The sequence below is a fragment of the Sinocyclocheilus grahami genome, unplaced genomic scaffold, assembly GCF_001515645.1.
Source record: "Sinocyclocheilus grahami isolate Dianchi unplaced genomic scaffold, SAMN03320097.WGS_v1.1 scaffold54.1, whole genome shotgun sequence".
In the NCBI taxonomy this organism is placed as follows: domain Eukaryota; kingdom Metazoa; phylum Chordata; class Actinopteri; order Cypriniformes; family Cyprinidae; genus Sinocyclocheilus; species Sinocyclocheilus grahami.
In genome coordinates, this window is record NW_015505233.1 from 5,182,185 (window position 1) to 5,205,226 (window position 23,042).

Below are 23,042 nucleotides of genomic sequence, written 5' to 3' on the forward strand. Positions count from 1 at the left end.
ACAGTCCTCCATAAAATGTGCTGGACACATCCGAATATTTGGGTTGACGTGTTCTGGAACAGTGTTGTAAATACAACTTAACCACTGATTTCTAGTCGTGTCCATTTTTGGAAGGCCAAACAAAGTAGTTTCGCTTTCACAACGAAACACACGGCGGCCTAGCGTGAGCTGAGGCCGGGCCAGAGTGAGCTGAGGTGGCGGGGTCGAGAACGGCACAGCCAGCGGATCCGCCAAATGAGCAGCAACCACATGTGACGGACCCCGGGCTGAACTCCGCTTTGTCCACGGTAAAAGTTGATGTATTCCCTCAGCGACCAGCACAGACCAGCTGTAGGCATGATGAAGCGGATATCGTCCTCTTTTGGAAGACCAAACAAAGTAGTTTCACTTTCACAACGAAACACACAGCGTCTTCACGACATGGCGGCGGCGGCAACAATACTACAGCGAGAATAAAATTATGCCTTCTTTCTTTGCGTGAACATTTGGGTGGCGTTAAGCAAATCTTCCCAGATAGTGAGGTAGACATGTGGGGGCGTGTTAGAATGAGCCGTTTTAGGTTGGCGTGGCTGACTCTTAACTTTTATAAAGAATATCTCTTTGGATTTGAGACTTTAGTCTTTGCAACTTTACAGATCTTCTTTATGCACCAAGAGCTTGTAACACTCCAAAGAGAAAGGAAAAATTGAAATCGCATCATATGACCCCTTTAAATTAGTTCTGATCCTCAAATGGCATTACCAATAATTTACCTATTACATCTAAAGCTTTTAATTTTACACAAATACGACCCATACCTACCAGTTCTTCACTGATTCTAGAACAGTCTACAGATCATTTAGGCTATGATGATTCAGGCTATTTATGGCAGTGGAGATATATGAGCACTGCTGACTGCACGGCCCAATCACTTCATTGATTATATAAATCATGCTGTCAAATACATATGCCAATATCCCTAGCTTTAATATAATTTGACAGACAACAAATCACGGCTGTTGAGGGATAAAAATATTTAAAATTAATAGGTATTCGCCTCAAGTTGATACAATCAACAGCAGTACAGCGGTTCTGTGTTTTGATCATGCAGAACATCTGGCGGGGTGCCAAATTCTGACCCCCGCCAGATTACTACCTATTGGTAGGTTTAGGGTTAGGTGTGGGGGAGGGGTTAATATTAGGGGTGGAGTTGGGATTAGGCAATCAGGTAGCGATTTCAACGAGAGGGGGTAATAATTTGGCAGGGGTCGAAAATGGGCACAACACCTGGACATGTATGCACGAGCTCATATTTACGCCGTTAAACCGAAAATCAAAACGGCTGATAAAGCAATAAAATATATGACAAAGAGAGATTTGATTCACCTACCCTAGGTCCTCCAAAGAATCAAGAATATCAGTAAACTCCATAGTAAATTACTCCCTCTAGCAGCCGTAATGACTGCAATGCTGGGTTGGCATAATGGGGTCCTTACAGCTCCTGTAGGTGACCAGAAACATGCCGGATACGTTTTTATCAGTTCTTGCGTTCCCCCGTAAAGAAAATAAACAACCATATATTTTAAATCATTATTAATTAAATGATAAAATGGAAATTTATTTAATTTGATCATTCATGTATTAATTTTTATACTGTTATTTTTTTATTTATTAATTTATTAATTATTTGCTAAGTTCCACATGCATAAATTAAATTTACTTCGTTTATGAATACTGAGAATACTGGGTCTGTAACTTTTTTAATTAAAAAAATCCGTGCATAGCTTTCATTTAACATGATTTTTTATGAATTTGCATTTTGTGTATTTTTAATTGCCCTTTATTTTACTACGTATTATCTATATAATTGTATTGCTCACTGAATAAAAAAAAGAAAAGGAGGCACTTTTACTTAAACATTTTTGCATTTGTTATTGTTATTTGTTATTTCGCGATATCCCAAGGAACACAATATAGCCATTGTTTGCATGTGTGCCTCAATCCAAAAGAGGTGAACCAAATTACAATATGGCAAACGTGTTCAACGGTTACATCAATATTGTATATTTATTTGTCTGTCTTTATTGCTAAATAACGTAAGTGCAACAGTTTTAAACTGGCATCGTTTGGACAGGCGTTTGTGAGCTGCGCTGTGGCTCCAGGCCTGTAGGTGGTCAGACTCATGTAGACACACAGGAGCTCAGAGAGTGAATGAAAAAATGAACTCGTTGAAATCATACATGAATTGATCCGATATTTATGCACAAAAATGTACAGAGGTACGTCGAACCCGGACTATCACCGGTCACCGGTACCCCCGTCAGGGTTCGGACACCCTGCAGCATCTTTTGGACTTCCGCCGTTCTGCCCTCCTTTTGGGGTTCCTCCAGGGCCTCGTTACTTCGCTCCGCCGCCCGGTCCTCCTCCGGGACGCCCGTACGGAGCAGGGACTAAAAACTACAACAGAGAATCGTTTTACGAGGTGCGTGTTTTTCTGTTCAGTCATAAACCCAATCTGCATCTTCTTGGCGCAGCATTGGCTACATCCACCTGGTGAAAATGCTAAATTGATATATTTAATTTGATATTAAATATTTTGTATAAATATCCAATATCTTTGGATTCCATGATGTAAGGAATGCATTTTTAGAGCAGTACGTGAAAGTATGGTGAATTAGTATTGCATGTGGTAATTGAAAGGCAATCTCAAGCAATGTCATGCAGTGACATGTCATGCTTCATTTAAAACAATGCATTTACAGTGGCACTCATTTGTTTGATTGATTAGTGGCCAGCAGGTATTTAAATACTTTGTCATTTAACCTCATGCTTTGTTTAAAAATGTAGGATTTAAAACTTATTCTTTCTAGGTTTAAATGGCAGAAATCTCAGATTTTCATTGTGATCTCTGATTTTGTACTGGAAATTATTTGAGTCTTCTATATGAATATAGACATGTCATTTGTCAGTGTGTCGTGATATTTCTGTTTTTCTTTCATTCCTTTCTTTCCCCCGCAGAACCGACCCTTCACCAGCCACACTGCTGACCAAAGTGGATCCACGCTGATCAGCTCTCTGCTTACGTCTTCAAATCAGCATCAGCTTGGTCACACCTCACAGAATTGGTCAACCCAAAGTCTAGATGAGCAAAACCAAGAAGTCAGGTATAAAGAACTATAGTTTAAAAAGTAATTTATTCCTGTGATGCAAAGCTGAGTTTTCAGCAGCCATTTCTCCAGTCTTCAGTGTGCACTTGATCCTCTAGAAATCATTCTAATATGCTGATTTGATACTCGAGAAACATTTATTATTTTCAATATTGTGTGTATATAAAATCCATTTCCATGTGTTTCAATAAAGGAAAAAGGCAGAAGAGTTTCTCCGAATCCTGGAGGCAAGTGACCGGATTGAGCTGCCAGGAGATAAAAATGACAATGGTGATCGCACAGCAGATAAGCATCCCAGCCGAACGCGGAGTCGGAGCAGAGGGAGGAGCCGTCCACGCAGTCGCAGCAGGAGCTGTGGAAGGAGCCGGGGTCGTAGTCAAGCTCGGAGTCATGGAAAGAGTCGGGCTCGCAGCAAAACACGCAGTCGCAGTCGAGGTAAAAGCCGCACGAGGGCCAAAAGTCGTGCAAGGAGTCGTAGTCGCAGTCACGGGAAGAGCGGAACACACAGTAAGAGTCAGTCTCGCCTGAGCCCCAGCCAGACAAAACAGTCTTCCAGAGGAACCGCTGAAGGCAATCACAGCTCTAGCAGCGCCAGCAGTGGAATAAGCCTTGGCAGTAGTGCCATGCCTGATCTATTCCATGGACTAAAACAGATCCTTCAAAACAAAGATCTAGACAAACACCTGCCTTTGGTCAAGAATGCCCTCCTTAGAAGCCAGGTGCGCAACACTATTCTGTCACGTTTTGAGTTTGAGTTTCTATATTTTTTGGACCCATTCATGACCCATGATGTTTTATTACCTTTTTTTATTATTTTTTTAAATAAACTTTATTATTAATGAGACCGTTCAATAATCCACCTTCTAAACCATTTTACCCGCTTTGATAAACCTATAATAACATTAATATAATAAAAATATTTTAGAGCTGTCAGGATGATTATGCAGGAAATTGCATAAATACGTCATTCCCACGTGCTTGTAATGTAATTTCCATACACAGAGAAATGTAGCTCGTATATCATTCAAATGGCAAACCTTTAGGGAATCAAAAAGTATACAAACATAATGTAGCTTAAAAAACACATTACAATGCCATTCATACAGACTTAAATATGAGCATGGTTTTAATTTTAAAAAGTAAATAAACTTTAGTTTATCAGTTTGACAACCTTTTGTTAATGTAAAAAACAGTGATATTTATGAATTTATAATGCACGATTTAAAAAAAAAATTACTTTCAAAAATACATTTCAAAACATGTTTTTTTCAAATGATTAAGATGTGTTCAAGGTAAAATATATTTTATTTTGTGACACTTTGAGGCAATAAATTTGAACTTTAAACCAACTTGAAAGAGTACATTTTTAGGAACTTGGTACAATCCTAGACACTTCTTTTTTGCTGATACTTGACATTGATATTTATTTTGTCTTGTTGACTCTCAGGCCATTTAAACTCCCGTAATTTTCTCTACAAGTAATGTGAAATGTCTTCCGTTGTCTTCTAAACAGAATACTGATGACACAAGGGGAATGTTTCTAGCAAATCAGTATGCAGTTAGAGGCTTCCAGAACCTAGAACCTGAAGCCTCTGCTGAACTCTGTTATGGTTCCATGCTTCCTCACGAGAGGGCTGGCGGAGACAGCGGCAGCTTTTCCAATATCTTATCCTGGAACACACCCAACCAGCAGCCTGGAACCAAGCCTGCGTTCCAGAGTGTTGAAGATGAAGAGAAATTCCTTTATGGAGAGGAAGAGGAGCGATCCAAACCTCAGGCTGTGACCGTTCCGTTGGCCCAGACGAGAACTGTGAGGTCTCCGGTTCATCATCTCAGTAAAGAACACCAGACTCACGGTCTCCAGGAACCCAAAGCACATGCCATGCCTGCTAGCGTGCCGCCCGCTGCTTCTGGCACAACGAAAGTCACTCCAGAGGAATGCGAGAAGGTGAGAACCCTCCTGAAGACCATCGGTCTGAATCCAGGCATGGCTGACATCTGTAAAATGGCTGCCAGGCTAAAGGAAAAAAAGGAAGAACATGGAATGCCTGCTTCGCTCCCGATGCTCAAACCAACCCTGGAGGCGCTGCAAGCACTGTCCAGAGGTCAGAACCGGCATGTTTTATGCTTTTTAGTTGTCACTTTTACCCAAAGTTTGATAAAGACCAAGCAGTATTCAGTATGCAAATATCATGAGAACATCACCAGAGTTAGAGAACATGCGATCCATATCAGAGAGAGGTTTTCAAACTATTTTAAAAGTATTTAAAAAAAAAAAAAAAAAGTAGGCTTATGTATAAAACTAAAAAGGCTGAAATGATCTAAAAAAAACAAAGTTTGAATGGAATCTGTTCTACAGTTGGCTGGAATTGAATTAACTGGTCTTTTAAGTTGCAGAATTGTGTCAGGAGATTCTTGAAAGTACATTTTAAGAGGCTGCATTGCATCATAGCTGTTGTTTTGTTCTTGATGTCTGTCAGCTATTTGAAGAAATGATAAAACGACCAAGAATACTTCACAAGGCCCTTGTTCTTGTAATGCATTTAACTTTTAGTGTCTGTTTTCAGCGACCAAAACCGATGAGAGTAGGAGTAATCGCTCTGGAAGCAGCCATTCTAATCACGATTTCAAGCGTGGGGAGAAGGTATGAAGAGTCTGGAAACCTATCTTGCATCACAACTCTTAAAATCAGCCCAGTATTATGTCATGCTCCCAAGAGTCTTAACTGTGAACACCTTTGACTGTTTTAGAAGACGGATGAGAAGGAGAGAGACAGACGAGAGAAACAGATTCAAAAGAAAAGGAAAGAGTACCTGGTGAAGGAACTGGAGGGTCTTCTGAAACAGGAAGGTATTAAATGAGCCCTTCAACTTGAACGACGTATCTAAAGAAGTTACTTAAAGATGCTATTAGCGATTTCAGCTGCCTTGCATTAAATTAGTAAATGCTGGATGAGAATATTGACATTTTATGAATTATACCAATTTTAACAGTAATTAATTGTCATGATCCATATCTTTAAAATGTCACAGAATGCTAATTTTTCTTTTGGTTCAGTTCAACTTTTTTTTTATTTATTTGTTTGTTTGAAATATGAACCATATAATGGTATCGTGTTTGTTCAACAAAATTATTATTATTATTTTTTAATATTGTTTATCTTGTGGTTCAATTCAACAATTTATTTCAGCCATGAACTGTGTGTGTAATTTTTTTTAAATAAAATATTTTAACCATGAGCCATACAACAATATAGCTTTTATTTGTTCATTACAACTTTATTTTTCTTTTTTGAATCATGAACCTTGCTATTATTTTGGTTGACTTTTTGTATTTACTTGAACCACAATCCTCAATAATTATATTGTTTTTGTTATTTGTTCAGTACTACAATTTATTTATTTCAGCCATGAGCCTTATTATATTGTTTTCGTTTGGTCTCAATTCATAAATTAAATTATTTTTCATTTACTTGAACCACATATATTTTTTAATTCAACTATGTATTGATTTTATTTAATTAAATCTGTATTGAACAGTTAAGTTTAAATATGCATCTTTGCAAATATACGTTTATGTATCAACATGCATCTTGATTGTAGGTGAAGGTGATTTGATCCCAGTGATGGGTTTCTTCTGCCAGCGTTGTGAGGAGTTCTTTGGTGATCTGAACAGCGCAGAGAGACATGTAGAAAGTCACAGCCGCAAGGACAGGAACAAGGTGACACTATAAATGCCATTTACCACGGATCACTAATTCTAAATTATATTACGCTGCATCTGTAATTGTGGGAAAGAAACAAAAGCTTTCTCTCGTCTTTGCAGACAACTGGGTCACAGGAGCAGCACAGGGATGCTAAGAGACATGAAGACCAGCATCACACATCATCTCACAGACGTGAGAGCCCACACAGTAGGTCCTCAAGGGTCTACCAGGACCACAAGGAACGCAGTCCTGACAGAAAGCGCACTAGAGATGAAAGAAGCCCTCATTCTACAGATATCAAACTCAAAAACGAGCCAGAGGGCAAAGATGAGAGTAAAGACAAATACAAAGAGAAAAAGGATAAAACTGATGACAACGATGATGCAGAATCAACAAAGAGCGAGAAAAAGAAAAAGAAGAAGAAAATGAAGAAAAAAGAAAAGAAGAAGAAAAAGGACAAGAAAAAAGCAGATAAGGATTCACCTTAGTGTCAAAGATCTTTCTTCTAAAAGCGTCAGCTATGTGTTTGAGCTTTTGAGCTACATTTCAATCAGCAATCATTGGTGAGTCTTCTCTGGTTGAAGGCCTCAGAATGCCTAGACATGATTGTTAATATGTTAATTCATCCTGTTGGCGACACTCCAACCGCATACAGTGTAGTACAGAGACGCTTCACTTATATAGAGACACGTTTAGCCTGTTACATTTAAATGTGAACAACCAGAGAAGATGTCAAATTAAACTAAGGCCAGAACTTTCTATAAATGTGCAGACGTTCTGGTTGTATATCCAGCCCAACCTGAAGTTTGTCCCATTCATCATTGTCCTATGAAGAGTTTTCCACAAACCAAACACGCTGCAACGTTCTAGCTCTGAAAAATATAAACATTCATACTTGGCTTGAAAAATTTGTGTGCAGGAATAAAAGGTTTTTGGATTAGAGGTTGGTGGTCAGTGTTTTCCATTTGCTTTATAACCCTCAAGTTATTGCCAGGTTGATAAAATTTGACCTTTTTGTGATTATTATAGTTTCTTGTTGAATTAGCTTGATGTAGTGTTCTGTAGAGATGAATTTGTAATTTTTATAATATATATAATAATTTTTAGCTGCTATATCCATTTAAAATAGTTTTTTTTCTCTTCTGAAAAACAGACCAAAAATGTATGACTCTACACCATCACCCTCTGTTTTATAAAATGTTATCTAGAGTAAAACCTGCCCTTCCCTTAAAGGGATAGTTCACCCAAAAATGAAAATTTGATGTTGATCTGTTACATCCAAGATGTAGGTGACTTTGTTTCTTCAGTAGAACACAAACAGAGATTTTTGACTCAAACCGTTGCAGTCTGTCAGTCCTATAATGTCAGTGGATGGGAATCACAGCTTTGAGAGTCAAAAAACATACACAAACAAAACCAAATGAAACCCTGTGGCTCGTGATGATACATTGATGTGTAAAGCCACAAAACGATCGGTCTGTGTAAGAAACTGAACAGTATATAATTTTTTACCTCTGATTTTCACTGCAATGTCTGAACTGTCCTGAGTAACTTCGCATCTTCTTCAGCCTGCGTGTGAGGCGTCGTTGTCTTCTTGCTTTACGGCGGATCGCAGACTTATAAGTGCAGTACCGCCACCTATCTCTCAAATGGACCATTGACACGCCCAATTGAGATTGTAGATAGTGTCAATGGTCCATTTGAGAGACAGGTGGCGGTAATGCCCTTATAAGTCTGCGATCCACCATAAAGCAAGAAGACGACACCTCACGCGCAGGCTGAAGAAGAAGACGCTCAGGACAGTTCAGACATTGCGTGAAAATCAGAGGTAAAAAAACGATATAAATACTGTTCAGTTTCTTGCACTGACTGGTCTTTTTGTCTTTACATCACGAGCCGCAGGGTTTAATTTGGTTTTGTTTGTGTATGTTTTTTGACTCAAAGCCGTGATGCCATCCACTGACATTATATGACTGACAGACTGCAACGGTTTTAGTTAAAAATCTCTGTTTGTGTTCTACTGAAGAAACAAAGTCACCTACATCTCGGATGCCCTGTGGGTAAGCAGATAAACATAAAATTAGAATTTTTGGGTGAACTATCCCTTTAATACCATTTACTAGTAACAGCAAGCAGCTCACAGCTGTGACTTTAAAGGCTAACTTTATAAAAGGAATAAAGAACCAAAACACATTTGTCCATCATAGTATCTTTCAGTGAGACTATCACTTCGGACAAATTAAGAACAACTTTAGTCTCTGCTATAGGAATGCATTTGCTATTGCCAGATGGCATGTTCAGTTCTCTTTAAGGGACAATTCACACAGTGTGAATCCACACAACTCCAGTCCATCAGTTATCATCTTACAAACACATAAAAGCTTTGTTTGTAAGAAACAAATCCATCAACGTTTTAACTTCAAACCATTGCTTTCTAGCTAAAATAAGAGACATCTATCCCGAATATTTAAAGTTAAGGTTCAAAGTTAAAACACCTTATAACCATGGATTTGTTTCTTACAACCACCGCTTTTCCTTAACTAATGGACCGGACTTAATGACTCATAAATTGTTTGATGTTTTTATTAATCAGCTGTTTTGACGGCACCCATTCACTGCAGAGGATCCATTGGTGAGCCAGTGATGTAATCCAATCAATTCATTTTCAACTCTTTAAAAATGCTAGCATATTTTGCAAAAGATGCTAGACATGAAAAGACATATGTTAAGTGCAAGTTTACACTGAAAAATGATGGGAAAGCAGTACAGTGAAAAAAAATGCCTTGTGTGAAAAGATACTAATACTGTACAAATCTAGCAAGATAATTTTGTTCTTTAGCAGGATTTCATTATATTTAATGTTTAAAACAATGATTTTGTAGCACAGTGGACCATAAACCTCTCATCAAGCAGCAAACTTTAAAATACATTTTCCAATGATCTGCAAATGGCACTCTTCAAAGACATACTGACCCCAGGTCTGGTTTGCACCTTCTAATAAACTTCTAAGCAACATTACATTTTACAAGATATTGTTAAAAAAAAAAGACAGGAAGACAGCAGGTCTCCAATACTGGGATTTTCCCACATCTACACTAGAGCCCTCACACCAGAAACGTACATTAACAACTGTCACATAAGAAAACTGTACAACAGTGAGGAAGATTTAAAAAAAATAAAAAAAAAAGGAGAAAAAGCAAGAGAAACTATCCTTAAATTAAAAAAAAACCGACATTAAATAACAAAAAAAAAAAAAAACATCTGGAAATGTCAAGGTTCATTCATTTGGAGTGTAGTAGAAGGTGCAAAAGCTAAAAGCTGATCTCTTGTTTGCCGCTGGTTGGTTAGTGTGTGTACATGTTACATAAGTGTGTTCAAACCTTTTATTTAAATGAATATAGCCAATTATAGCAAAGCATGCAATACCAGACAGCACCTGTTTATAGAAATCTTTATATGCTCTTTTATGAATTTTGGCTCTAGGTCTGTTTGTTTTTGAGACACACTGAGGATGGTCACAGTTCAATGGCTCTATGCCTGCTGTCAGTGATGTATGTGTTAGCAAACAGGCTGAATTCAGATAAACGGAGAAAAACAGCTTAAACACATTAACGACAGATTTGGTATGTGCTAATGAAAGGCTACTGCAGGTTGAGTGTGTAACGGAGGGCCTACCGCTGGTTCACATCAACCAAAGGAGTGTTCAAATAATGTGGCACTGACCTCTGAATATGTGTGTGTGTGTAAATGATTATGATTACCATAATTTGTTTTCTTCTAGTCACATTACAGAAGTAACATTGACAAAGTTGGCACATTATACAGTCACCTGACTCACATTTCTCTTATTCTCTTACACAAACACACGCATAAACACGCTCGCGAGCGCAAGTGAAGAAATGTCCCTTCCACAGGACACAGGTTCATTAGGAGATTCTTCAAACAGGACAATCAGCACATCAGGGATGATCCTGAGCTGTCCCTCAGGCACACTGCAGAGGTCAAAGTGCTGAGTGATGACTGCCATCACTTCCTCTGGGACAGAGTCAGCTGTTAACTTCTTAAGGCAGGACTGTTGCTGCTGCTGCTGCTTTTGTCAGTTTCTTTGAGTCCATCTTTGATCAGAGCAGAAAAGACCTGCAGGAGGGGAAAAAATAGGAAATTTAGACTGCTTTATGTCCTTCATTTTGATTCAAATAAGCATTTTCTTTATGAAGATCACATTAAAACTGACTTGGATAGTTTTAACATGCCTTTATAATTTTATTTTATTGGTTTACCATTGACCAAATTATATAAATATCAATTACATTGCTTAAAATTAATAATCAAATGCAAAAGTGAAAAACCATCTCAATATTTATATTTAATTAAAAATAAACGGTCTCACAGTTGTAAATGTGTGTATTTCTGACCTGGTTCCACCGACGGTTGTTACTGATCATCTGCGTGTTTGCGATGCAGGAGAAGAGTGCGTGTGCAGGAGTGCTTTCAGGCAGCCGGGAAAGGAACTGTGCACTATGGATGAAATCCATCTGCAGTAGAACATCCTGGTACAGCCTAAGAATTCCCAGTCCTGTCCGGAATAACGCCTCCTCTCCATCTCGGCAAAACACATCCCAAACACGACATGCCACGTCCAGCGGTAATGACTTGCTGTACAGAGTGAAGATCCTGAGAGAAGGACAGAAAAAAGTAATAAGAGAGACGTTTTTTTTGAAGTGGTACAGATGCTCTGTGTTTTTGCAGATGGGAACTGTAAGGGATTTAATCATTATTAAAAGGTTCCATTAAGGATTCACAGTTTTTAGGAAGAAATATTTGAAAACAAGATAGAACATTTTGAGAAAAGATATTCACACTTTTTAAATGACTTTAAAAGTCTTTTTAGAGGCAGCATATATGTAATAACATAAAACAGAACATAAAAGCAGCCCTAGAGGGCGATAAAGAGCTACTGCAGGAAAAGATTGCTTCTGAATCTCTCCTCTCTGATTTCAAAACAAGGAAAAGAAACAGAGAGGAGAGGAACGAACAAACAGCAGGAAGAGAGATTTTAAGAGCAGATTTACCAGTCTATGAGGTAAAAGTCAGGCGTCAAGCTATTGTTCTGAAAGTGCTGGAATAGTTTGGGAAGGTTCTCCTCAAAAAACACCTCAAACGCTGCAAAATACTTCAGCATCTTGGGGAAAAAAATAAAATAGCACTTCAGTACAGAGCATAACTCCAACTTAAACACAAGCATGATCAAAAGCACAACACTGAGTGTGTAAGATAAAAGGAATGTTCGGCAGCAGATCGCGACTTTTGGGAGTTCTTTTGTCTGGCAAATGAAATCTCTATAAGTGGGTCAACAGATGGTTGGAATAAATGCTGACTGCAAACGCAGACACAACACTCCCTCTATTTTGAGAGCAAATGTAGGTTTTGTAGCAGGTCTAAAAAAATACGTTTGATGAAGAGAGAGTGCATGTGTGTACCAGGTCATGGTCCACTCTGAAGAAGGCCATCTGGCATGGTTTGTTAAGGAGGTTGGCAAAGGCAATGAAGGCATCGGCTTCCTCCAAATTCAGAATTAGAACAGCAGCAATGAACGACATCCCCTGAACCTAAAACACGCCACATACACGTCAAACTCTCAATGAAGAACATCTCTGAACTGACATGATCCAGGATGGTACTTACATAGCCTACATCAGGTCTGTAACAGGTGTACGCCCCCAATACACTGTGCAATATATCATGATAAGGTCCTCCCTGATGGAAAAAGAGAGAGAGGAACAAATTAGTCATGATGGAAACAAAATAAAAAATAATAAAAATAAAAAATAATAATAATTGCAGTACCAAAACACCTGTTCTTACCTTCTGGAATATGTAGAGAGAGGGGAAAGTTCTGGAAATATCCAGCTTGATTAAATCCAGACTCGACTCTCTGTCTGCCAGCGACACTCCACAATCTAATCAATTAAAACCAGATGAAGTCATCAGTCAGGCTACAGCTGGTTGACAGAGCAAAAAAAAAATCTAATTTTATGGATTTGTTCTGAAATAGCTTAAAGGATGTTTTTTGCTGCTTTAGGCAAACGCACCTGCTAAATGAATAAATGTAAGGGTAATAAATAAATGAGAAACAAAATAGCCAATGTGGATCGTAATAAAGTAATCTTCAGCTACAAAACAACAATATTTAGTTACATACTATATTGTGCAAAAGTTTTGGTTCGGTAAGATTTGTTTTATTATGGTTATGAAAGAAGTCTCCTATTCTCACCAAGCCTGCATTTAATTTGATCAACAATGCAATTACAAAATACAGTAGTATTGCGAAATATTTTTACGATTTAAAATGGCTTTTTTATTTTTATATAGTTTAAAATGCAATTTGGTCTTGCAATGTACTTCAGTGTCACACAATCCTTCAGAAATCATTCTAATATACTTATATGTTGCCCAAAAACATTTCTTATTATCATCAAAGTTGAAAACTTTTATTAATATTTTGACATTTTGAAAGATTTTTGTGGAAGCATTTTTAAGTGATGATGCAAATGAATCGTTGAATTAGCGTTTTGACTGGTTTTTTTAAAGCACTGAACAGTTTAAACTGGTTTAAATAAATTCTCACCATCTTTGCTACTAAAGATTAAATCAGAGACGTTATTAAAACGGTCTGTTACAAGAAAGGATGCAAAATGTTTTAATGGCTCTCAAAGAGCATATTAAAATCTGCAGTATTCACTTCGTTTACAGCAGAATTATCATGGATATGTTGTAAATATTCTTTGTATCTTCCAGTCACATGTGAGAGTAGATAAGAAAAGTTCTTATCTGGTTTATTGATTTCATGTGATGCAATTCAGGAAGTTGTTGATGGAAACCATGTATTTGACACCATCAACATATACAGACAATGTAAACACTCTCAATCTGGCTTCACTTCACTTCACTTTCACAGAATTGTTCAGCTACTTCATTCTTTGATGTAGTTTAGTTTGAAGATGGGGCAAAAAGAACAAACAGACCTTCACTTTCATTGACCGAACTCGTCTCACTGAAGCTCCTCCACTTCTCTTTGGCTCTGGACAGGAAGATCTCAAAGAGTTCTAACACACACACACACACAATTGCTGTGACAAAAGCAACAGCTGCTTCCTTGTCAACACAGTTCATCTGGACACAATCGGTTTGTTTGTTTGTGTCAGATTGATGTTACACAGAGGCAGAGGGCCACAGATGATCAAGACTAACCAAATGTGAGGAGTGCAGCAGTTGCCATAGTTACCTGGGGTGATGTTAAGCTCATTCCCGATGGCGAGGCTCCAGACCTTCCCGCGGACGCTGGGCGGGACACCCTGCCACCAAAGTTCTCGTACACGCCGTGTGTTACGCCTTTGTCATGGCAACAGAACACATCATTACACGACATCAATAAATCCACTTTTTGTGCATATATGGATGGGACACTTACATGCTTTCCCAATTAGGCAGGACTTCAGAGTTCCAGATCACCATGGCATTGGCGATGTTCTCCTCCTGTCGGTATCGCTCCTTCATTTGACGTTTTTTCTTCTGTGCCTCTTTCATCTCTAATCAAAAGAAGAGAAATTGTTTGTGTGTGTTTGGATGGGCAATGAGAGGGGCAGCTGTGCTGAAATTCAGGGGTGTATGGCCAACAGATCAAGTGTCAAACGTCATTATCATTGCAAATGCTCAAACGAGTGTGCGCGCAAAGAGACACATGTTGCTCACCCCTTCTCTTGGCCCCTGCAACCATCTCACTGTATTCCTGCCGGTGTCTCTGAGATTCCTCTTCTGATTTAGCAGGCAGGTACCTAAAAGTACAAGAAGTCTTTGAACCTGCACAAACATAAAATCCCTTCACCTAAATACACTACTGTTAAAGTTTGGGGGTCAGTGAGATTTTTTCATGTGTTATTGAAAGAAGTCTCTTATGCTCACCAAGGCTGCTTTTGTTTGATCAAAAATACAGTAAAAAGAGATATTGTGAAATAATATTAAAATGTGAAATATCTGAATTTTAAAATGTAATTTACTGTTGTGATGAACAGCATTTATTTGAAACCGAAAAGTGTGTAATTTCTGTACCACTAGCATGACTAAACAAAATTAAACTAGTAATGATTTTTAATAATGCGTTTTATGAACACTTTCTGTCTGCCATTAGTAGAGCAAATCAATATCCCTGCCCCAAACTTTGAGCCAGTGTTGATGTATCATACATTAAAGTATTTTTAACATAAAGTAAAATACTTCAGCTTCAACTTAATCACAAAACCAAATCTGCTGCATGAAGCTAAAAGGAATCATCTCTGCTTTACACATTAAAAACTGACCATCTGTTATAAATAACTACAACTTTCTGCAACACTTTCAAGATTTCAGAAAGGATTTATCCATGTTTTCACTGGTACAGCTCCAGTATGTCAGTTGTTTTGGGGTTTTAAATTTAGGCCAAATCATTAAGTCAGAGTAATGATATAAAGGCTAAAACAGACATGGTTTATGAGGAAAGTGTATGGTCCTTCAGAGGACTGAATTCACTCTATGGATTAAGTTTTTTGTGCTTTTCTTTGGACAGTGCCTTCAGAGCAAGTCAATTTTCGGAATAGTGATGTAGGTTTTTCAATTGTTAACTATCACATTATTATTTCTATTATTATTAATAAATTATTACATTTGGTTCCCCAATCCTGAATATGTGGTACATCTTTGGTTTAGAATAATTTCCTCTCTGTAAGCATGTTATCTGGAATGCAAACTAACTACATTTCAGCTAGTTTCAATCCACAAATTACAATCAGATGAAAAGCAATCTCACTCAGGGGTGAAATCTGCTTAGTTACACAACTATACAAAAAGACAGTTTTCAATTATTAACAAATAAGCAAATAATATCCTGTTCTGCTACACATTATAAGAATTATGTAACAATAAAACCTGCTCTTCAGGTTTATATGCACACATTTGGTATGACAGCTTGTGTTTCACCAGCAGTGCCCAGGGAATTTGGGTAAATATTTGATTCAATGGAAGCTTGCGCAGCACTTGAGCAGCTGTAGTTCACGTTTCACACTTACGCAGGTCTGTCTTCCAGAATGAGAGCAGTGGTGGATAAAGGCTCAAACTCCAGATTCTTGCGTCTCGTTGGCTGAGGGTGAGGGGGTGGTTCTGTGGCGGATCCCACCCTGGACTCATACTCCTGAAAAAAAAGGAAAGAAGAGCAGTCATTATGAGATTACAGCAGATCTGTGTCTACAATTTCTCAGCTGCCACATGTATCCAGAGAAGGAAGAATTTCGTCATGAGATTCCCACATGCTACGAGTAAAAGGCCCAAAGGCAATAGCCTTAATGCTAAACCCATATTAAAACTGAAGCACAAACAGCATGACTCCAATACAAGGTCAAGCAGAGAAATAACACATTTACATTCACAGAGCAATTGCACAAACACCAAAGTGAACTGTAGTTTTAAATGTATGTGTATACATACTGAACAAAGCCACAAAGTCATTATCTAGGTCTATCAGTCAGACTTCGAGAAAAAAAAAGAACTTTACTTGGCCATGATGTTAAAATGTTAAAGGGGTCATATGATGCGATTTCAAGTTTTCCTTTCTCTTTGGAGTGTTACAAGCTGTTCGTGAATAGATAAGATCCCTAAAGTTGCAAAGACTAAAGTCTCAAACCCAAAGAGATATTCTTTATAAAGTTAAGACTGGTCCACGCCCTCCTGAAACGCCTCGTTTAAACACGCCACCACATGTCTATGTCACGAAGTGGGAAGATTTGCATAACACCGCCCAAATGTTCATGCAAAGAAAGAAGGCATAACTTTATTGTTGCTGCCACCGCCGCCGGCATGTTGTGAAGACACTGTGTATTTCATTGTGAAAGCTAAACTACTTTGTTTGGCCTTCCAAAAGAGGTCGTTAAGTTGTATTTACAACACCGTTCCAGAACAGTTCAACCCAAATATTAAGATGTGTGCAGCGCATCTTATGGAGGACTGTTTCGTGATCCTGGTAGAGTAGACTACAATGCAGGCTGTTCTGACTCACAGACTATAAGTAAGTTTTCATATTTAAAGAATTTGCAACTGATGATTCAAACGCGAGTTTTGAGCAGTGTAGAGTAGTGCTTGTTGTTTGTCATTTCTCCGATCACAAATGCAGACATGGTTTTATGTTTACGCGGCACGATGCAACGCAACGCGTAAAAAAACAGTATAAGTCATTATAATCCGTAATTATGTTCCCACTGGATGCAACAAATGCCTTGTTAATAATGGGTTTTAATGTTTTTGTCTCGTCGCTCCGGACGGCATCACAATATGGTAGGGGCGTAACATTTCCGTCACACACTTGAGGTAATGATATTCGGCCAATCACAACGCACTGGATAACTGACCAATCAGCATAGACCTCGCTTTTCAGACCGATGAGCTTTGTAAAAATCGACATGTTTCAGAAAGGCGGGGCATAGCGGAGAAACAATAATGTACAGTATGTGGAAAATAATGTTGTTGTTTTTTTTACCTTAAATCGCATAAACACATTTCATTACACCAAATACACAAAATAATGTTCTTTTTAGCAACATCATATGACCCCTTTAAAGGATATAATAAATTACACAGACACGGTCAGTAAGAATTCTGTTAACTGAAAAAGGAGGATCTGAAAAAAGCTTTACGATTTGTAAGACATAAGCCTTCGTGTGTGAGTTTATCGGAGGTCTCTCTCACTGGAATACAGAGAGACACCTGCAGTGTGTGGATGGTGAATTGAGCACAAATCCAGAGCTGAAAACAACACAGGCTCAGTCATCACTTACTGAAGGGGAAGAGTAAAGACAGCTGCACGCACACACACACACAAAGCCCAAGCTTGCCCCACACACACTTGTCTCTCCTGGCTGACACACAAAATGACGCAGAGTTTCCAGCAGTAATCTCAATCCTTCTTACTCTGTCATTCTTAGTTTCTCTTCCTCCTCTCTCTCTTTTGCTTTCTCGCTCTCTCCCTAACTCTCTTCTGCAAATACTGCCTTCCCTTGCTATCTTTTCTCTGCACAAATAAGGGTATGAACTTCAGTGTTTCTAGTCATGGAAACAGCAGTACTGTTTCTTGGGTTATACATACTCTAAACACATTATAAACGCTCACCCAAATAGGAAAATTATATCATAATTAATATTTATGTTTGTGTGTGTGTGAGATAAATATGTACAGGTTTGGGTCAGTACAATTTTGTAAATAAAAAAAAAATATATACATTTATTTAACTAGGATCAGGATGCAATATAGTGATCAACACAGTAAAGTGACAGTAGAAAGATTCATAATATTACAAAAAATTCAATTCAAATAAATGCTGTTCTTTTAAAATTTCTATTCAACAAAGAGTTCTGATAACCAATATATTAGTTTCCACAAAACTATTAACCAGAAGCAAACCATTAGACTATATTAAAATATTTTCAAAACTATTTTCAACATTCATAATAATAGTACCAAATTACATATTAGAATGATTTCTGAAGGATCATATATCACTGAAAATTGGAGTAATGGCTGCTGAAATTTTACAACATAACTGTTTTTACTCTAATATCTGTCAATTTAGGCATCACAACACCATAATGTTCAGTAAATAAGCATAAATAATTTCAAATATTTAATACTGGGAGATTTTTTTTAAATACCGACTTTATGTTGCACAGAAAAGCAAATCAGAGTGGTTTGAAACATGAGAGTGGTTAAATAAAAACTGAATTCTCATTTTTGGAAATGCCATTCCTTTAAACCGCCTCTCTTACCTGTTGTATGGTTTTAGAGTCTTTTGGAGGGATGTCCCGCAGTGGAATTTTCCCAAACAGCTTCCATCCTGGAGCACTGTGGGATGCTGATGCCCTGGACTCTTTGGGCTTCCAGGAAAACAAACTCCTTTGAAGACAGAAGACAGACAGGAAGAGAGACCAAAAGAGTGACTATTTAAAAACACACTCCACATGATTTTATCATTAGAATAAAAGAGAGAGATTCTCAAACAGTTAAATAAGTCCTTGTAGCCTTTGATATAAAGAGGCCAAAATATGACAACCATTAATCTCATTAAGTTCAGACTACAGGTGCATCTCAATAAATTAGAATGCCGTGGAAAATTTCATTTATTTCAGTAATTCAACTCAAATTGTGAAACTTGTGTATGAAATAAATTCAATGCACACAGACTGAAGTTGTTAAAATCTTTGGTTCTTTTAATTGTGATGATTTTGGCTCACATTTAACAAAAACCAACCAATTCACTTTCTCAACAAATTAGAATATGGTGACATGCCAATCAGCTAATCAACTCAAAACACCTGCAAAGGTTTCCTGAGCCTTCAAAATGGTCTCTCAGTTTGGTTCACTAGGCTACACAATCATGGGGAAGACAGCTGATCTGACAGTTGTCCAGAAGACAATCATTGACACCCTTCACAAGGAGGGTAAGCCACAAACATTCATTGCCAAAGAAGCTGGCTGTTCACAGAGTGCTGTATCCAAGCATGTTAACAGAAAGTTGAGTGGAAGGAAAAAGAGTGGAAGAAAAAGATGCACAACCAACTGAGAGAACCGTAAGCCTTATGAGGATTGTCAAGCAAAAAATTTGAGTTGAATTTCTGAAATAAATGAACTTTTCCATGACATTCTAATTTATTGAGATGCACCTGTATGACTATAGGGAATTAAGATCTTGGACAGCTCAGCAGAGTTAATGCACTTAATACAGGATATTTTAAAATGTTCATGGAGATACAGCAGCACCAGCATACTACAAATAAACCTTGAGTCACAGTAGCAGGTGCCATTTACACAAACACACAGATAATGAGCAGGCCCTACTGTGGAGATGAGCTCATTATATATCTGAACATGCTTTCTGATGGGACAATCGATCTAATGCCGTCTTAATTACATAATAAATCCAGTGAGGCAGGTCAATACTGTCCTGAGAGAGATGGATAGGATGACAGACATAATAGTGAGGGAGACGGACAAAGAGAATGTGTGACAAAGGATGACATGGTATGATACAGCTGGAAAGGAGAAGTTTGTTCCTGTAAAAAAAAAAAAAAAAAAGGGAACTGAAGATACGGAGTGAGCAGAAACAAGGTCTCAGCAGCAGAACACCATGAAGCCCAACTCATAAAAGCTGACATTAACATTCCTCAGAAAGTGTGTGTGGGTGAGTGTGTGTTTTTCCATACTAAAGTCTATGAAGGTCTTTGTAGAGACCAAAGCTCCTGGAAAGAGGACTCCCTCTGAACTCTGGTAATACATTACTGGTGCAAATTTCACCCCAAACATAACGGAAACAAGTCAGATATGCAGTCTGATGTCATGCAGTTTGGTTCTGATGCAAAATTTTGGCTTCATGTAAGTCTGAGATGACAAAACGTTATTTAAAATTGGATTTGATTTGACTTTTATAAAGCAAAGCGGCTTCTCTTCATCAAACATCTGAAAACATAACACAAGGAGTGTGTTCAAAGTAAACGGCACACTTCAGACCTTCTGTGAAGCATGTCTATGAAGAAAGAAGCCACAAGTGAGTGGCATTCAAAGCACCTGTTATTACTCATCATTCATTACCTGATCATGCGAGCAACAGTGTGACTTTTGCTCTAAAACAATAAAGCGCTTCCTCACAGATAACAACACTTCAAAAAAAACATATAGGCAATATTTGAAAATAAAATGCAATGATTATTCAAGAAAAAGCTTTAAGGAATTAGTCGGAGATGTGGTGATTGTGTAAATCTGTGGGGTTCCATGTTCTGACGTCCTGATCCAATTTTCTCTCTCACACATATATTTGTAGGGATGCATCTGTAAGGATGCATCAATATTGAGTAGTCAATCCTTTTCATGTTATGGCTGGTAACATCATCAACAAATAAAGTTTTTTTTTTTAGTTGTTTGCAAGCACCAATTTTTTAAGGAGTTAATATTTTTATTCTGCAAGAATCCATTAAATTGTTCAAAAGTGACAGTAAAAACTTGAATTATTACAAAAATTGTTTTTTTTTACTTTCTAAAAAAAAACCTGAAAACAAAATGCATCACAAAATGTTTCCACAAAAATATTAACATTAACAACTATTTTCAATATTGGTAATAAGACACTATTTTCAACATTGATAATAATAAGAAATGTTTTTGAGCATCAAATCAGCATATTAAAATAATTTCTGAAGGATCATGTGACAATGAAGAATGGCCTAATGGCTGCTAAAAATAACAGGAATAAATTACATTTTAAAATCTACAAAAATAGAAAAATTTTATTTTTAATTGTAATAATATTTCGCAATATTTTTGTTTTTACTGTATTTTTGGTCAAATAAAGGCAGCCTTGGTGAACATAAGAGACTATCGAAAACAATAAAACTAATCTTACCTATCACAAATAAATAAATAAAAAAAACATAAAAGTCCCTGAAATTATCCTGATCATATCATGCATCATGTCCTATAAATACAAGCAAAAAAAAAAAACACCAACAGAAAGCTGTAACTGTTTGTAGACACTTGAATGGGGCAAATGTAAAAAGGTCAAAAAAACGTTTACTGCAACTCATCAGACTTTACCTGGTCAGAAACTCAGCAATACCGTGTCTCTTAGTGCCAAGTGTCTGGTCAGATGAGGCATCAGTGTCAGTTGCGACCCTGTCTGGAGCACTCTGCCGCCGGCCCCCCTCGAATGCTTTCACAGAGCTGAGACATTCATCCACACAGCCCTCTGCTCCAAAATACCCATCATCCCCGGGGGTCAGAGGAGTGGCATCACAGCTGAGGGAGACTGTGTGACCGGGGTTAGTCCGGAGGTTCTGGGGCCTGAGAGGCGGAGGGCCCGTGTCGCTGAAATCCTCCTCCGGGCTCGGGTCCGTCTCTGTGTAATCACTGGTGTTTTCTGCCAGGGGAGACAAGGACAGCTTGGCACTGAGGTCTGACAGGGTGTCTGCGGGATCCGGGTCACAGGGCCGGGCCTCCTCTGAGCTCTCAGCACTGGCACGACTGATCCTTTCACATGACCTCCCCATGGAGAGGACACCGTCGCTTTGATGAACAAAGACACGGCTTTCTGGAGCAGGAAGGCCACCCAAGGCTCTGAAGGGGACTTGAGACAGGGTTTCATAACTGTTCACGATCAACAACCCCCCATTGCCCACTTTCACACCTCTGTCCAAAGCAGGCACCTTCCTGTTGAATCCTTCTGCATAACTCAAACACCTTAAATGAGTCTGATCATGATCAATGTGCTCATGGGTAACATCTCCATTAGGCATCTTCATATCCGGCGAGTTCTTACCCGTAATTGACACTGCAGACCTCAGTTGTGAATTGAAATAGCCTTTGTCGGGTTTATTCAAGCTCTCGGCTTCGGACGTCCCTGTAACCCGATTCGGGCCGGTCCGGGTTCCCCCCTCTCCTCCTCCTCCATCCGGACACACCATACCCACCTCCAGCTTCCCGGGAAACCCGTTTAATACTCCGGCCCTGCACCCCACCACCAGCGGGGAGAGAGACGGCAGTCCAGCACCGCCCGGATTCGCATAAACCGAACTGTAAACAGAACCCTCCCGTGCGCTTTCGGTGTCTGAACCGCAAACGCGTGCTTTGTACTCCTCCCGGTTGTCGTTGACATCGATGGACGGTGCGAGTCCCGGCTCATCAGCAGCATCCTCAACTCCTTCCATCTCACTGGAGGTGTCCGCGGTTCAGAAAGGCAGATGAAGCCCTGCTGCAGCGGCGGCGCCCCGGTTCGGCTGGGCTGTCTGCAAAACAAGCTCTCATCTTATGTACCCCGCCGATTCTGCCAGTCCAATACATTCATGACATCGCGCCTCCGAAACCTGTAGCGTTGAGGATGGAGAGTAAAGCCACGGCTCGGTGTTGTTTATGCACATTTTGATCCACGTCCAGCGAAGTCGCTGGTAGAGGCCATTTTGAATGTGGTGTCGGCGTGTCTCTTCCAAGCAAAAGGTTGGAAGTGGGATTCCCAGGAGTTAACGCGACATCCACCGGACAGCTGGAGCAACTGCAGGACACTCTGCCTTTACAAAGCAGCACATAACGGTTGATTATTTTTGTGAAGCTTAACTGGGGTTATATTACC

General features: G+C 38.7%; 3 protein-coding genes across 3 annotated transcripts in view; 1 reads left to right on the forward strand and 2 right to left on the reverse strand.

The window, feature by feature from the left end:
• Positions 1 to 1,500, reverse strand: part of LOC107583540 (protein FAM98A-like) — a 9,940-nt gene extending 8,440 nt beyond the window's left edge. Inside the window, exon 1 of the mRNA XM_016269799.1 lies at positions 1,370 to 1,500. Coding sequence (XP_016125285.1) covers positions 1,370 to 1,410 — 41 coding nt within the window. The 5' untranslated portion in view covers positions 1,411 to 1,500. The remainder of the gene's footprint in view (positions 1 to 1,369) is intronic.
• Positions 1,501 to 2,123: 623 nt separating this feature from the next.
• Positions 2,124 to 7,778, forward strand: LOC107583539 (serine/arginine repetitive matrix protein 2). Its single transcript, XM_016269798.1, has 8 exons — positions 2,124 to 2,461; positions 2,998 to 3,143; positions 3,340 to 3,865; positions 4,660 to 5,251; positions 5,714 to 5,790; positions 5,897 to 5,996; positions 6,749 to 6,867; positions 6,972 to 7,778. The coding sequence occupies exons 1-8, from the start codon at positions 2,249 to 2,251 to the stop codon at positions 7,338 to 7,340; spliced, it is 2,142 nt and encodes a 713-aa protein (XP_016125284.1). The 5' UTR covers positions 2,124 to 2,248; the 3' UTR covers positions 7,341 to 7,778.
• Positions 7,779 to 9,450: 1,672 nt separating this feature from the next.
• Positions 9,451 to 23,042, reverse strand: LOC107583541 (TBC1 domain family member 12-like). Its single transcript, XM_016269800.1, has 13 exons — positions 21,515 to 23,042; positions 18,697 to 18,823; positions 15,954 to 16,075; positions 14,605 to 14,687; positions 14,324 to 14,441; positions 14,138 to 14,244; positions 13,878 to 13,958; positions 12,718 to 12,812; positions 12,538 to 12,609; positions 12,333 to 12,461; positions 11,925 to 12,034; positions 11,268 to 11,526; positions 9,451 to 10,989 (listed from the first exon to the last, which is right to left on the reverse strand). The coding sequence occupies exons 1-13, from the start codon at positions 22,621 to 22,623 to the stop codon at positions 10,906 to 10,908; spliced, it is 2,496 nt and encodes an 831-aa protein (XP_016125286.1). The 5' UTR covers positions 22,624 to 23,042; the 3' UTR covers positions 9,451 to 10,905.